The sequence below is a fragment of the Buteo buteo genome, chromosome 14, assembly GCF_964188355.1.
Source record: "Buteo buteo chromosome 14, bButBut1.hap1.1, whole genome shotgun sequence".
Taxonomy (NCBI): Eukaryota; Metazoa; Chordata; class Aves; order Accipitriformes; family Accipitridae; genus Buteo; species Buteo buteo.
Window position 1 is genome coordinate 4755699 of NC_134184.1, and position 17338 is coordinate 4773036.

The 17338-nt window shown below is 46.6% G+C and overlaps 2 protein-coding genes across 2 annotated transcripts in view; one reads left to right on the top strand and one right to left on the bottom strand.

Moving 5' to 3' along the window:
- The first annotated feature begins 3595 nt into the window (after positions 1-3595).
- On the top strand, positions 3596-4837 carry LOC142039400 (G-protein coupled receptor 183-like). Its single transcript, XM_075045816.1, is given in 1 exon segment — positions 3596-4837. A coding segment is annotated over 1 exon segment (1242 nt).
- Positions 4838-9822: 4985 nt separating this feature from the next.
- UBAC2 (UBA domain containing 2) overlaps positions 9823-17338 on the bottom strand; it is a 105095-nt gene continuing 97579 nt past the window's right edge. The window contains exons 8-9 of the mRNA XM_075045927.1: positions 16816-16938; positions 9823-13391 (exon numbers count right to left, since the gene is read on the bottom strand). Coding sequence (XP_074902028.1) covers positions 13284-13391; positions 16816-16938 — 231 coding nt within the window. The 3' untranslated portion in view covers positions 9823-13283. The remainder of the gene's footprint in view (positions 13392-16815; positions 16939-17338) is intronic.

Genomic DNA, 17338 nt, shown 5'->3' on the forward strand with positions numbered 1-17338 from the left:
AGCCTCACACCCCAAACCCCGCGCCGCGTTTCATCCAGCCGCTGGGTTCGGTGAAGGGCAATAATCAATTAAATGAGATGACCGCAAACTGAGGAGGACGGGGCTTCTCTACGCGGCTGGGGACGGGGCGTCCCTTTTCAGCGAACCCGGCGTTGCAGAGGCAGGGAGTGGGGTCCCAACAGCTAGAAGGGGGGGGGTCCTCAAAACCCCCCACCCCCATCCGAAAGGGGCCGTTGCCTGCGGCGCGATGCGATGCCGCACCGCGGGGCTTGGTGGGGCCGCCGGGGCCGTGCAAACGGGTGGAGCTGGGTTGCACTCCCGTAGCACGGCACCTGCTGCACGCAGGGCAGGAGCATGTTTTGCACAAAAGAAGAACCCACTTCCTTTCTTCTGCATTGCAAAAAGAAAGATAAAATCGGGCAGAGAGCGTTGTTTTCCCTCCTCCTTATTCCCAAGTCCCTGGACGCTGTCGTCACCTGGACCTTTGGGCTCCTCTGCCTGTTTTTGAGGCTGGTGATGCCACTTGGGGCATCTCCCTCCTCCTCTGCACCTGCACCCCAGGGAAGACCTCGCCGTCCGCTCAGGGGCTGAGCCCCCGCTTTGGCACAGCGATGCCATCCCACTCCCACAGGCTCCCACGAGAAGCCCCCCCTCCGTCCCCAGGCTTCGCGTTAGCGGTGGGGCCGACGCTGCCGGGTTATCTGCACGTAATTCCCTTTCTGGGATCTGCAGCTCCATTTTTAGTGCCCGCGCGAGCACAGAGCCCGAGGGACAGGAGGGATTGTACGGGGGCATTTGACTGGGGGGCATTTGACTGCACGGAGAAAGTCCCGGGCGTGAATTTGCATCGCAAAACGCCCTGTCCCTCATTGCCGAGCGCTGGTGACTGTGACCAGCCCAAGGCGTTGCAGGCATCTGGCTGGAAGGGCATGCCCAGCTTCATCCCAGGTTTATTTCTTTTGACGGTGTTAATCTGTGGAGATAAAACTCTCACGTGAGAGAGCGTAATGAGCATGGACAGGAGCCTTTCACGGGCAAAGCGTCAGCTCTTCCACCGCCAGTGCCACAGTGACCCCTGACTTCAGGGGGACCAGTATTTGTTTCAGCCACAGCTGTATTTCGTGGAGCGCGTTAGGCAGAGGAAAGGATCCGCTCGCCGGTGTGGGCGCAGGATTTCTGTAGGGATAGCACTTCAGTGATGTTATATCCATCGACTTTTTCATGGTCATGATGAAACAGCTCAAGAACATTTGAGCCCAGCGCAAGTTTGATTAGCTTAACTCTTGACAGATGAGCATGTAGAAAATCCCCATCTTACTAAGGAATATTTTTTATAATTTACTCAGCAGTTATTCTCTCATTACCAGACGTTTCCCTTTGTGCAATATAAACCCCTGAGCAACAAAAGTATCTCCATTAACATATGGTTGTTAGCAAATTTTCGCTATTACTCTTGCTAGATACCTTCAACTTGTAGTAATTCATGGCAATATCATTCACTGTGTAATTTCTATACAAGTGACTCACCATACATGAGTACACAGATTAGTACTCAGTTTAATGCCACTGTATTGTAAAACATTATAAATATTATGCAATTAAAGCATTGGTTCAGCTTTACTAGCTCGGAGAGAAACTTAAGCTTAGCTTAACTGTAATCTTAACCTTGACATTTGGCCTCTGTGTTTTTCAGTAGCACCCTGAGTGCCCCATGATGGGAAATTTCTAGTTTATTAGGAATTTCTGGGAGGGGAAAAAAAAAAAGAAAACAAGCAAAATCATCACCACCACCACAAAAAAAACCCCTAAAACCAGCATAAAATCCTCTTGGGATATGAAAGCCCCAGTGGTCTCCAGTAAATAGCTGCCTGTGGGGAAGGCCATCCCACTGGTCACAGGGCAGGCTGCACTTCTGCAAATGTTTTGGGAAGTGCTGGGGGGGAAAGTACTCTCTCCCCGCTGGTTGCCCACACCCACTGTGCTGTGGTCGGGGCTGCTGTGGTCCCGGTGGCTCCCCGGCCGTGCCACGGCCGTGCCAGCCACCCAGCATAAATCAGAGCCCTCCACTGCCCGGCCCTGCAGGGACACAACCTGCCCCGAGAGCTCCAGCTGAGACAAGGGGCTTCGCCCTACTTTCCCCCCCACACTGTACCATCCTAATAATGAAAATATTTTTCCACTAAGGGCAAATTGTCTCATTCCGCTCAAGTTAGCCTCTGCCTCAAGGAGCCGTACCTGGTGGTCTCTCTGTGTGTGTATGAAAGGCAAATTTGGGCTTCGCCACAGCCTGGGGAGCCACGTGCAGCGTGCCTCGCGCCGGACAAGGGCACAATAAGCTTCACGGGAGATTCGCCCCGACTTTATTGGAAAAGGTGCCACGGTCCGATCGCGCTGCCGTGGCCGTATGTGTGTGCCCAAGGGTGAACCCTCTGGACCACACGTGAAGCAGAGCTGAGGCTGTTTTCATTGTTCAGTTGCATTTTGCATCCTTGTAGAAATTTTCAGAGTAAAACCCAAAGTCGGCTCAGATGTCAGGAGCGATTGCTGCGCAGGTACAGTCATTTATCTTCTCCAGCACAGCTACTACTGAGAATAACCCCGCTGCAGCAAAATGCCTCTCACACACTGAAAAAAAAAAAAAAAAAAAAAACCGAAAAAAAAAAAAACCCCAACCACCACCCAGAAAGAACACACTTTTTTACTAACCCGAAGAGAAAAAGAAAAGAGAGAGAAAATAAAAAACCAACCAAAAAAAAACAAAAACCAAACCAACCCAGACCTCACGGTGCTTTTATAATGTGAGCAAATCCCGAGAGGTGCTCACACGGCCGGGGGGAGCCTGAGAGCCGGGACCGGGCAGGGACCCTCCGTGCCCCCCCCCGCCTCCAGCACCCGGACGGAGGAGGAGGAGGAGGAGGGAGGAAGAGGAGGAGGAGGAACAACCGCGGCTCCTAGGTTGTTGCTCCTGATTTCTTTTTCGTGGGTCTCAGAGCACCCTGTGAGCATCTCAGCCCCCCGGGGGTCCCCGCCGGACCCGTCCCGGACGGCAGCGTGCGGTGAGCTGGGGGGGAACTGGGAGGGACTGGGGGGGACTGGGGGGGCAAGGCGGTGGCCCCGGTTGGGATGGGGGGTGAGGACCCCGTGGCCCAAATCAGGGCGAGTGATGGGGGGGTGGCAGGGTTTGGTGGGTATGGGGAGCAAGATTATTTTTTTTTTGGGGGGGGGGGGAAAGCTGGGATTTTTCCTCGCTTTGAATTTCTTCAGTTTTGTTTCGGCTCTGGTCCCAGCTTGAGGGTTAGCAAAGGTGCTCCTTGTCACCTCTGCCCCCCCCCTCCGCTTTCTGGGCATTTTCTCAATGAAGCTCCTCATTCCCCCCGCGGTGATCAATAAATGACATCGCTGCCAGCGGATGAGTTTGGGACCTTGTTTGTGTGACAGGCGAGTCCCCCTCCCAGCCGCCCCCACCCTTTCTGGTATCGATTGGACTCGCAAAAAAAAACAAAAATAAGAGGAGCTGGTGACAAGGAGAAGACAATGAGTCACAGCCTTTGTTGAGACGCTGGCGCCCGAAATCACAAGAGATGCATTTTTCCAAATGACTCGAGCTGTGTGCTGCCAGGGGGGTGGCAGGGAGGGGGGACACACACACACACACAGGCCTTTCACTTCGTGACCAGGGCCAGCCCTAGAGGTGCGTCTCCCGTTATCGATAAGCTGCAAGTTTCACGTCTGTTCTTATTCCAAGGGAGACGGCAAGAGCTCGCGAGGCGCCGCGGAAATGGCTGTTGCGGAGGCCGTGTTCCCGCCCGCCAACCTCACCGCCAGCAACCAGAGCAGCTGCAACGTGCACAACCACCACTTCTCCGCCAAAATCACCTTCTCCCTCTTCTACACCGCCCTGCTGGTGTTCGGCGCCTGCGGGAACATCCTGGCCCTCTGCATCACCTTCCAGCGGAGGAAGAAGAAACTCAACTCCACCGACCTCTACCTGGTGAACCTGGCCCTCTCCGATGCCCTCTTCACCCTGGCACTGCCGGGCAGGATCGCCTACTACGTCCTGGAGTTTGACTGGCCCTTCGGGGACTGGTTCTGCCGGGTCACAGCCTTCATCTTCTACATGAACACCTATGTGGGCATCTACTTCATGACCTGCGTAAGCGTGGACCGCTACATCGCCGTGGTGCGCACCAGGCACCCCGGCAGGATTCGGAAGATGAGCCGTGCCAGGGGCGTCTGCGTCCTCATCTGGGCTTTGGTGTTCCTGCAGACGGCGCCGCTGCTTCTGCGGCCCATGACGCGGAGGATGGGGGACAAACTGACGTGCATGGAGTACTTCAACTTCGAGGAGATTCCCAAGCTGCCCTACCTGCTCCTGGGGGCCTGCGTGCTCGGCTTCTTCCTGCCTGTGGGCATCATCTTGGTGTGCTACGTGAGGATCAACCTCAAGCTCTGCCAGACGGCCAAGGAGAATCCACTGACGGTGAAGAATGGGCACCACCGCCGGGCCTTCACCGTCATCCTGGTGGTGCTGCTGGCCGTCCTGCTCTGCTTCAGTCCCTACCACCTCAACATCGTCCAGTTCATGGTCAGGAAGATCCTCTACCAGCCGTCCTGCCGCGAGCAGCAAGCCTTCAAGATGTCCCTGCAAGTCACCGTGGCGTTCATGAACCTCAACTGCTGCATCGACCCCATCATCTACTTCTTCGCCTTCCGGGGCTACAAGCGGAGGCTGCTCCGCATCTTCAGGAACAGCGGCTCGATGGCCACCTCCTCCACCGCCAAGACCCCCTCCGAGAGCAACAGCAACAGCCAGCCGCCCGGCTCCGTCTCTGTCTAGCGGCACGACCCCCTCCCTTTCGCTCTGGCCCGCAGCTTACGGACCATCCCCAGTGGCAGGAGCTGGAATCGGGGCTGCAGAGCAGGACCAGCCGCTCCGACAGGCTTCGTCGCAAACCTGCCTGGAGCCGGGGGCCGGTGGCTGCCGGTAACCACCGTGGCTGTCTCTCTCTGTCCCCTTCCCCTTGCACTGGTCCCGGAGCGCTGGGGCAGCATCCCCGCAGGACTCGGGGCAGCCAGCACGGAGCACACGGACTCAGGGCATTTCAGGAAAAGGCTGGGATGTTACTTCCAGGCAGAAAGTCGCCTACAGCTCCTTCCCCGCACCAACAAACGGCAGCCCAGCATCCCGCTCTTGTGCCTCGGGCGCCGCACGTGGGAGCCGCTGGAAAAAGCCCTTCTTCAAGGCAGAGGGGCGAGGACGTGAATTTGCAAAGCTCCTGGGAGCCCTGCTGCCTGCATCTGCCAGTCGGGAGGATGCTCCTTCCCCAGGGTGCCCCTTCCTTACGGCTGATGGGACTGCGGTCGTCCCGGGACCCGCTGCCGGGAAGGGGATGCTGGAGCTGACCTGGCTGGCAGCTCGGCTGTAAGGCTGCGAACCCACCCCGGGGGGACTCGCCGGGAAAGGTTCCCAGCGCTCCTTAACTTGGAGTGGAGGAAAGGGGACGAGGGGATGAGGGCTGAGGGTGGCCTTACGTGACCTTGACTGACCTTCGCTTGAACCCGGTGCCTTGACGAGTCCGAGCGCCTTCTTAAGGGCAGGTTACGTCTGACTATTGCCAGAGCGAGAGGAGGAGCCCCGGGACGTCGGGTGCCCGTGTGACGCGGAGAAAGTCGGCAGGAGCAGCGACCTCCTCGGCTTTTTTCTGAAGCCACTGGACTATGATAAAAAACCCACGCGTAGGATTTCACAGTTCCTGGGATGGCTGGTCTTCCGCTTGAGGTTGGAAGGGACAGAGACACGCACAGAGACATGAAGAGGAAAAAAAAAGCAGCTTTATTCTGCTGAAAAGCAAACCCGAAGAAGTTTTGCAAACAGACGCTTTTGATTAATACAAATCATTCTTGAAGGTAATAACCTTTCTTTATGGCTAGAAAGTTAACGATAGTCACGTGCAGCCCTTTATTGTTTTAAATGTGCATGAATGAGCTTTTGGATTATGATGGTTTTACTTACAGTACGGGTAACTGTAGCATCCTGAAGGCTGACTAAGAGGGATGCCTAAAATAATTCAGGTGCGAAAGGGACTCCAGTAGGTCCTTTCAGGAGGTTATCTGAGCCCTCCTCAAAGCAGGTCTAACCTCGATGCTGGCCTGCAGAGAGCCCGTGTCCTAAAAAGCATGTTACAACAGACAAGGAAGAGCTGGTATGCAATGATATAAGGATATAAATGGTCTGGACACCCTAAAGGAGCCTGGGGAGGCTGGTAGTTGCCCTATTAACTTGTCAAGGGAGTGTTGGCTGGAAGGGGCCGCTCTGCATCACCTCATCCAACAGCCCCCTCAAAGCAGGACCATGGCTGGCACGATGTCCGGCTGGCCACGGCTTCGCCTAGCCGAGGCTTGGAAACTCCAGGCAAGGAGGGTTCCCCCCGCCATGCGGCATCACCCTCCGGATGAAAACATTTTCCCCACCGTCCAGCCTGAACCTCCCCACCCGCAGCTGGCGGCTATCTCCCCTAACATCACCTACTTGTGCTAAGAGGAGCTTGGCTCTGGCATCTTTGTAACTCAAATTCCCGTGTGACTGCGGCGGGGGCTGCCAGGAGAACAGTGGTACGTAGCTATCGGTCTCATCCAGCCTCCACGTGAACACCGGAGCACGGGTCTGCAGTGGTGCCCGACCCTCTCTTCTGAAGACCAACGCGTAGAGATGTTTTGCCAGGCTGGAGCCTACACCTCAGGCAAAGGCAAATCAGTAATGAAGCCTTCTCAGGAAAAGGCGGGGTATAAACAGAGCCTCGTTTTCTCCAAAGTGTTTTATTAACAAAGGTATCCCCACCTTTCATCCTCTTGCCACCCATAAGAACCTTTGGAGAAGGAAATGGGTGAAGAGTTGCGTGTAGTGCTGCAAAATGGCTTCTGGCCTCCCTCCTCTGGAGTGACGCCAGCCTGGGGCCCTTTGCTTTTGAAAATACCCTCCCTGGGGACAGGAGGCAATTGCCTGGAGCTGAGGGGACACCCAAGGGATGGAGAGGGAAGGGACTTGGGCAGCACGGGTCGGAAGGAGCACGGGCAACGGAGAACTGCCGAAGGCATCCCGTATCGCCCGAGCCAGCTCGCTTACCTGGGGCTGATCCCTGGCTGCTTAAAAACGGAGCATTTCGCTAAAACCGAAGGGGAACCATACACAGCATTTTGTCTAGAGACACAGTAATGCTTTTTCCACACTTCATGCATCTGCCTGACCCGAGCTCCTCGCACGACGCTTGCTTTAACCAGCCGGCACTGGCGTCGGAGGCGAGCGCAGCCCTCGCAGTGCTGCTCTGCAGAGAGGAGAGGGCCAGCGCTGGTTCCTGCCGAAAGAGGGAGCTGAAACCTTTACTCGGGGTTAAAAATAGGCCCGCAAACCTAAAACGACAATAATAAAAAAATAATAGATGCAGCTGGTGCTCCGCCCCCTCCACGCATCTACTGCCACGCAGGAACGCGGTGCATGTCGTAAGTAGGATGGTTGTGAAGTGTACGGCAAGGACAGGCCAGCAGACTGGGATCCCTGATGGATTTCCATGTAGACAGTTATTCCTGCACAGTGTGCGGGTATTTCTTGCTTCACCCTAGACTGCAGCCTATTTGCCGTACCGTCTTCTAAGAAGGGAAAATTGCATTTTGATCTAAGGGCAGTGAGTACACCCGTTGCGGTCACACAACACTACCATGCCTGTGTATAGTTGTACAGATTATACACGTACATTGTGCAAACTGACATTTTTCTTAGCAAACTCATGCTGTGACCCTTGTAGCTCAAAATCCCTTGTGAGCCAAACCCCACTAACACTGCCTATTTCAGGTTTCTCCTAAACTTCTGCAAAAGGGCGATTAGCCCATGCAATCAAATGGAGTGCAGAAAGTAGACAGGATCTCCGCAGATGACCTCCCTGACATGCCCTATCTCAATGACAAATAAGCACACAGAGCTCAAACAGCACTGCTTTTTCCCCAAGAGGTGGTTCCCAACTTTATGCTTTCAGCTAAAAGCATAAATTTCTAGCAGAGTGCTGGAGGACAACAGCTCCTGGTTGCAGTTACACATTTACCTGTTGGTAAACTCCCTGTGCCGTACAACACACTTCTTCAGTCTGTGCTTTACATTGTTCTGAGTCGAAGCTATTGCATGTCGTGACATCCACCTTTGCAAGCCAGTAAAATACCGTCATGTAAAAAATGCATGTATCTACTTAAAATAAAAGCTTTTCACGGCCAAGTAACAAGCCCCGGTGTGATTGTTCGGGCCAGGTGATGTGGGCAACTGTCTTCTTCTCAGAGGTGCATGTGTGCCTCTCCCCCCTGCAAGCAAAGCAATGCTCAGAAGCAGCGAGGGAGAAGCACAAGCTCTCGATCGACCTCCTTTACGCAGGCTACTTGTTTCCCCAGAAGGGTGTTGTGCTCTCATGGCATGGGGATTTATAAATAACCTTCGGTGGGAAAAGCAGTGGGACCTGCGAAGAGCTGTGTCCTTTCTGGAGCAGGTCTCTCTGCGGTTGGGATGGGGTGCCAGGGGAAGAGTCAGGCTGGCTGGACTAAAGTACTTTGAAAACCAGAAACATCTCCTTGCTCACATACTGTGGTGACTCCAGGGTTTGCTTCACGGCCGAGTTGCTGGGATTACACTGTTCTCTCTCTTGCTACGTGTACTATCTCACACAAAACTGACCAAACAAAATGGAAGGATTCCCCTATCGGACACCCCTGAAAAAAGAGTGGATTTTCAGTATAAGATTAGCCACAATAGTGTGCATTTGCATTTTCCATACAGAATCTGTGAATTCTTTCAAAGTTGAACTAAGCGCAATATGACATCCCGCCACCCTCCTCTCATCAGGTCTTTTTTTCTGTCCTCTGCAGCCTATCTTCTACTTTGCTCCTTTTCTCTAAACACTTTATTCCACCCAATTCCACCTCCCCAATCTCCCTCAAGTCCTTTCCTTTGCTAATCTTACATTTACAGTCCCTACTTATCTCTGGTCAAAAGGCCAAATCCTGCTTTCAATTCAGCCATGATCCTGGAATTTTTCACCCATTTTTTAAGTATGTATATTCCTGCTTTATCCAGTGCTATCTATCATTCAGGTTTGGAAACAGTACCCTACGAACATGTGTGAGCCCAGCTAACTAGTTGTTTCCTCTTAAAACTCTCTGTTGGAAAAAATCAAATGACAACGGCTGAACTACCAATTTGTTGGGATTCTCACCCATTCATCAGGTCGTACCATTCCTCTCCTCCCATCATCCATTTCTTGTCTTATATTCAGACTGAAAAGTACTAGTGACACCTACCCTCTTTGAATTCCAATTAAGAGTGGACTTTCTCTGGTCAAAGCATCCCTTTATATATGGAAACAGGAGGAATGGAATCACACTAAAAATTAAACCAAACCCAGTATGTATTAAGTAAGCATATATATATATAAAAAAAAATATGCATATATGTGTGCATATATATAAACACATATGGTGTTTGTGTGTTCATGTGACTCTCCTAACAAAATAGTATTTATACTAGTTTATATAAAATGCTTATTACTATGGCTACCCAGTTAAAGAAAGCTAATCTCATTTAGGTTTTTCTTGTGGAAGAACACACACAAGAAATTAATTGCACTTATCAAAACCCTCTGTTAGTTCAAATGAATACTGTGCATTTATTCATCCTTGAACAGGTGCAGTTCCCCTACAACATGACAGTGGTAGTTCTGAGTGTTTTCAAATTTGGGTGCCTTTGCAACTGCATACATACTCCAAATACACACGTGTTTGAGAGATGGGAGTCTTTGAATACAGACTTTTAATTTTCTTCAACAAACTTTTAGCTCCAGTTAAATTCATCAAACTAATACATAAATATTCTCACTCACTCTCTGTATATATACATATGCATACACACATGTATATGCATATACATATACACATATATACACACTCACAAACAGGAAAGCCAAAAATGTTGCCCTTTGCCCAGTAACTTGCAATACGTTTTGCTTGCTTGTTCTTCTGTTTCAGACAAAAATAATGAGACCTTTTCTCCATCACATGTTCACAAAGGCACGGACAAGCACTAGACAGCACAGGTTGGTACACGAACCAGCCGCAACAGTCGGACAGTGCTCACTAAGTAGCAGGCAACCTGTAACACTTGTTTTGGGAGAGGAAAATGGGATTTGGTAAGTATGGAGCCCAATCATTCCGCATCTTAGCAAAAAGTTAAGGCTTGAGAACCTGGCGGCTTATCAGGCAGACTCCCACAAATACAAACCTCACTGTGGGTGTATTTCAAACTATCACATAACCGTCTAGGAAAGTCCCCGATAAATTACTCCGATGCTGTCTCAAAAGACAACATTCCCAGTCTAGTAGAGAAATTTTAACAGCAGCAACTGTTTTTATTTCAATACCAAATCTCGGCTTTAGTAAAACCAGCGTAAATTTCCCAGGGACTTAAAATCCTCTCCGTAGAAAAGCATTCTGCATTCTCTCGCTGCCTAAAAAATATTGTGTCACACACAAAATGGAAACTGTGCAATGAAACATTCAAAACTGTATTGGAGAAACACTGCGTAGGCTGTGAAAAACACGCTCCTTGCATTCCCAGAAATGGTCCACGGAAGTTTCACCATCAAGTGGAAACCGAGTTGTTTTCCAGCTCTAATGTATGAATCTTCCTTCTACGGTTCTTGCATGAAACAGGAACTGTGTTCAACAGCATCTGAAACTCCTCCTTTTACCACTTCTTTTTTTTAAAAAAAAAATAATTGGAAATCACAACCCTGGAAGCATTTTGAGCACAAACTGTTCTCATAGATGTCAAAGGGAGTTTTCAACTGACATCACCATGGCCTGAATTCTACCCCTTATGTTTGACCATGATTTGTGAAATGCCCAGCAAAATGGGGTTTTCCACACAACTGTGACATTTGGGATACCCCTTGTACAGATAACAGTAAGAAAGGATTTAGACTTGGAGAATATCCACTTACAGATCCCAGATGCCACTCAATGCATTTTAAAATTCCAAGGAATAAATGCTCTTTGTGCTTGTCCCTAGAGCAGGGCAATGTCTGAAAGGGCACAGGTCATATTTAATTTACCCTGGGCTAGGTATTATTTCCTACAGACAAAATTTGACTTCTGAAGTAATTCACTAGTCTTTATTGCTACTTTTGGTAAAATATTTGTGAAGGAAGAATCTGTATGTTTCAAAATTAAAACCTGTATTTGTTTCAAAACATTTAGCTAGTTTGCATATACAAACTATTCTAGGGCTTTTTTTCTTACATTTGCCCTTTGCTTTCTAAGACAGCAGGTTTCCAGAGTTCTCTGGGTCCAGAAATATCTTTAACCTACACACACAGAGAGCCACTCAGCTTCACACAAACAAAACCTTTCAATTAAAAAGCAGACCCTGCCTAAATAATGTGATCATAGCAGCAAGCCAAACCCTGAAGGAGGTTGATCAAAGTCCAGGACAACACAGGGTCGTTCCAAAACCCCTTATTCCCACCCACCCTGGAAAATACCAAAAAGTACATACAGGACATTGGTTTTATTAAAACTTATGTCATGTGCCAAAAGCTGCACAAATTTGATGTCATTTCTGGATCAAGACTTGGATGCCTGTAGGACTTTTTTCAGTTCTTTCAGTCAACTAAAAAAGAAAAAGAAAGGTCTCTCTCTCTCCCTAAACCCTGTCCTGTCATTTCCCAGGCCAAGTGAGACTGTGCAGATCTGTACTTTGGTACTCATGTGTTCATCTGGATTTCCAAAACATCCCTTCTCTCTCCTGTATTCTTTCATCTCCTCCCCTTTGCACCTGCTATTGCCTTTGTTATGCTTCTGATGACCTATATCTTATTCTAAATGTATGTATGTATTAAATATGCCTGTGTGTATATAAATAGACACATATACACAGGATATACAAACACAAGTACATACAGAAACACACATTAAATGCTTGAGATACATGTGTAAATTGGTTTCACGGAGACACAGTTGGCAATCTTGTATTACTTCAGCTTGGTTTTATAGAAGTGTTCACCTTTCTCCCACCCCACCTCCTGAAACTCCTAAGGTGCTAATACAGAGCACTTCTGAGAGTCAAGCCAAGCAAGCTGATTTATCAATCTAAACTTCAAAACCAATACTGTACTACCTTGGCATTACCGTCCTGTTACCTCCTGTGTTAGCCTGAATCACCCTTAAGGTTAATGTTCCAGCCTGTGATCAACAGTAAGTTGCTTCAGACAGTGAGGATTCAGCAAATGCAGGGTCATCCACATCTTTGACAGTAGAAAACTAGAACTATATATAGAAAAGTTAGCTTTTTATCATTTTCTTTTAAGACAGTATATAGCCAGCTCAAAAAATGAAACCAGCACATAGGACACTGAGCATACATCCATCGTTACCGAAGTCAGTGTGAATTAGACATGAAGTCATTCAAATCATTTCAGTTCTGATCTTACTGTATCATTTGATTCACCTTTATTGCTTCCAGTGAGTATCTTCATGACCTGTATCTGACTAGCAATTCACTCAGTTCGTAAAAATTTAAATTTACAGCACTCACTTACCACAGCCTGCAATACGCACATGAATTTTGTCTCATCCTGTCTGTGTATTATGTGCTGAATGACAACTTTTATTTAAAAAGGAATTCAAGAAATAAAATATTACAGGCATTAATAAAACTTCCCAAAGAATGACATAATAGTCCCATAACCCTTTACTGAGTTGAAAACAAAGTGATCTTCAAACCTCTTATTACTGTCATAAAAAATCAAGTACTGTAAAATAACATGTAAGCTAGAGAAATTAGACTGGTAAATGAAGAAAATACGATTTCTCTTAATAGGTGAATCTAGTTGTTGTGGTTGTTGGAGCTTCTTTTCCTAGTCATTAAGTCTGATAACATGTCTAACAAGGATTTACAAGAAAAAACCCACCTACTTTATTTTAAAAATAAATTTAGGTGATATCCAGTAATAAGTAGAAACTAAAGTTACTTTGAAAAGGATAACCGGACTAGAAACCACCAAGTGATCTGAAGGCTTGGGAACAGTTCACGTCATTCGTTAACATCCCTTTGAATCACCAGTCGCGGGGAGCCAGTTTCTCTTTTCTGATGCTCTTGTGGGGATGACCTTCGTGAGTCTGTCCAGCAGGTGGCTTTGATCCTCTTCCAAACATGTACAAACCCATCAAGTGAAGTTCCTTCACACTCAAAACCATCAGTGCTGCAGTAGAAAATTAGTGGCTACATTTAAGTCATTATTTGAAGCCCTCAGGGCTTCTAGAGCATCTCCCCTGGAAAAGCCCATTTCCATAAGTCGTGCAACCTGGAAAAGAAATAACACAACAACAGTTTAGAGTTTTATTCACGCTGTGTGCGCATTAGTCACGTTAACAGTGTCAGAGATCTCTTTTCCACTGATCGGGCTGTTCAAAAGCTTACTTTTTCAGAGAGTAAGCAAGCATGGCTATGCACTGTCACAAAGACGTATCTGGGACAGCATGCTTGAGAACATTGCCAAAGAGATGACTGCTTTCTGATACTTTATCCAAAACCAACCGTTTGTTGAAAATGCCACACCTGTATTTTCCTAGCTGGTCCAGTTTTGAAAGAAGAGTAAAATAGAAAGTACGGCACCACACATGACAACTACAATCTGACCTTGGGGCTTGCTGCTCTTTGACAAGAACAGGACCTGAAGAACCCGACACTGACCAAAATACAGAATTTTACAGTAGATGCAAAAACCTGCCTGGACATCCTTAGCTCTACTTTCCTTGAAAAGACCTACTTCTCCAGATGGCATTAAAAAACTCAAAACTATTCATTCTAGGTAGTTTTTAAAATGAACCTGAAAGTTAGCCCTAAAACGGAGGCAGTACAATACTTATATGGGTTCAGTAAAATGCTTCAAAGGATTCTACACATTCTCAAAACAGTGTAAGTCAGTGACATTTGATGGAAGATTACCTGGAAAAGGGCACATTAAGACAGTGATTTTGGTAATCAGTAACAACTTGACCACACCTCTTTATAATATCATGTACTCAACACCCAGCCTTTTTGCTCTGTGCTAACAGATATTCAAACTATCACATGTAAAGAGCAAGGTATGTATAATCAAATTTAATCTATGACTAAATTCCAATCTAAAGTACATTTAGAATCTACAATTCTCAATTAGGTAGGACCGAAAGTCACAGCAGAACTCATCCACTTTTATGGTTAATCTTCCAGAGGGGGGAAAAACAAAGTGAGAGGGTGCAGGGAGCAGCACGTAAAATTAACTGTGGCCACTGGCAGCATAAAGCATTCCCCATCCTGCTCCAAACGGCCTTGTGACCAGACACCACAGCTCCTGAACCTGGAGGTCCTGGGCTACAGGAGCTGCCTGCGAGCTACCACTGCTCCTCCTCTGCTTGTACGGAGCCTGCAGCAGCAGAACGACGCTGAGCAGGGACGCGGCAGAGGCCATTTACATCTCGGGAGCAATCTTCCCAGGGTGCAAAAGCAACGTGCACTAGCGCTGAAAGTACTTTAAATGCCTTTTAAAAGAAAGGTGCCGTTAAAAGCAACCTCCCTTTCCTCTAAGACACCTCCAGAACTTTTAGTATTTTTAATCTTCTCTGTTTTGGCAGCTTACTGAGAAACATACTACTGCCAAGTATGCCCAGAGGTGGGGGTCCTCCTTTTCTTAATCTAAATACACCGTTACAAAACGTTCGAAAATGGCTGCCTCGGTTGTCAGAATATCAAATACGGTACCGATCATTTTTGTGCCTTTCCCCCTTTTCTCCCCCCTTACAACCCAATGTCAGTTTCTCACCTTCTTGTAAAGAGAGAAATGAATTGCTACTTTCGACACCTCTGCAACAATAGTGTAACTTCAAACTGGATTTCATAACCTGTAACTTTCTGAAGTTTCCTCTGTCTGATTTTTCATCTAAGATTGTGTTTTTTTATGAGAAAAAGGGCAGGCAGTGGAATAAAAGCTAACCACAGAAAGACGTTTCAGAAGAAAGGTTTTTACTGCAGTTGCCATGAATTCTAACCTTAAGAAGTGGTGGATGGAACTGCAATGTTCCCATTTACAGAAATATCCAGCAAGCATCACAGGGAATAGATTGTAACAACAAAAAGCTCTTTTCGTCTGAGAATATTTTAACCACAGGAACTGAATCCAGCTCCAGGAAACAGACATGTATACCAGTAACGGTAATTTAAGGTGCCAAAAAACCCACAAGAAATGCAGAGATTTTTGTACCAAAAGCATTGCAAACACTTGCAAATTTTAATCTGAAGAACAGAAGAAAACCTTGCATTTCTGCCATTCTAAGACAACTTGTGCAGTTATTGGTACAGTCCTGAGAAATCAAAAGTGCTTAGATTACTTTTTTTTGCAGGATAACTACACAGCGCTGCAAATGACAGCAATCAGGTGAGCTCTACAACTTCCATGCATTAGAAAATATAAGCATATATTGCTTTCATAAGTCTGGGCCTAAAGGCTTTGGGTAAGAATCCAGCACAAGTCAGACTAATAACTATTTCATTAGTTCCAGCCCAACAATAAAAGTTCCCATAAGCAGAATTTGTCAATAAAACAAATAAACAAACCAACCCAGCAGGTAGATCTTTTGGTCCACCCCATACCTGGCACCAAGTAGGCTTTCAGGCTGGCCAAAACTAAGTTTCAGGTTTTGTCTCAGGTGTTCTTTGGTATGGGGGTTTTCTTTTTCTTTCTTTTTTCCTTTTTGGACACAGCCCAGCAGGGTTGCAGTTAAAACCACCAGTGCAGTTAAAGTTTTGAACATTTTGAATATAATCTAACATTGACTCAAAACTAGAAATCAGATCACAGCAAAGATTTCTGTTTGGGACAATCTCATTTTAAACTAACTAGAAATGACAGCATGGTGCTAGCAAGTGTTGATTTATCTCCCTAAAAAAAAGGAAAAAGGGAAAGAAAAAATCACCCTTGAAACCTACTCTTGTTCAAGGGTATCAGAGAACTTAGACTATAAAATGGCTAATGCAGCTAACTGCAGATAGGCTACAACCAGAGAACTTGATTGTATGCAATAAATCCTGAATACAGAAATAAGACCAATCTTAATTCTTAAATTTCCTAGTAAATCATCCTCTCTTTTGAGAAGAAAACTATCAATAAAAATCTAAAAATCTAAATCCATACAGTAAGTCTAAATCTATACAGTAAGTCTAAATCTATACTTGATAGAAAAAACACAAACTTCTCTGTGGCATCACTATGTGAAGTCAGTCAACCACATTATTGAGGGAAACATCCAAGTTTCAGACCAAAAAACTTATTTCCAAAACTTTAATTTCAAAAACCTACATGACTGAATTGGAAACTTAAGGTGGAGACCTCAGTGAAGGAAAACTTGCATGTCTACAAGACAAATAATGAAATCTATTTCTCATTCTTCCTTCTTTGAAACATTTATTTTATCAGATTTGAATAGCCTCCACTAGTGAAACTGTCTCATCTTTAAATGCAAAAGACAAGCAGTTACTCATAAAAGCAGAAACTCCCAAGTTGATCTGTAACTCTGGTTTGGATGGTAATGGCAATTTGCTGTCTCTGTATTGTGACTGTTATCTGATATTCTAATTTGTGCTGCTATAGAGAATGTTTAAGAAACTGTGCCAACAGATTATAAAAAATTAGTAGAGGTAATTCCTAACCAGTTTTTTTAAATGCCATTTTACAATAGAAAAATGTTTACCTGCTCTTCAGAAACCTCGGTAGGTGGAGGTGTGTCTTGTTCAGATGGGCGATGATCTTGATAATTCGCATTATGTCTATGACGTAAAGGAGGAAACAGTCTATTCCAGTTAATCATCCCACCCTGAAACCAGACACTGCTGTCAGTCTTTGCAAAAAGAACTACAGATATTTTTAAACAAAAAGATCATCCACCCCACATAATACGAAAGGCAAACATTTGAGCAAAATACTTTATTTTAAACAACAAAAACTGCTGCAATGTCTTACGAAGTAAAAATTGGGACTAGTTACTGCTTTACTAGTTATTAGAAGTAATGACTGTAGATTAAGGAAAAGTACTAACAGAAGGAGGAAAGGATGTTTCACATCCATTGTGAAAGATTTGGTTTACAACAGTCCTAGATTTCTGAGGCTGAAGGATCGCTGTCTTTACTGATGGGGATTTGCCTGGCAAGAGATGGAACACTGGGTCCTGCAAGTGTTTTGCAAGACTGCCGCTGGAGTTAACCAGGGCAAAAGAG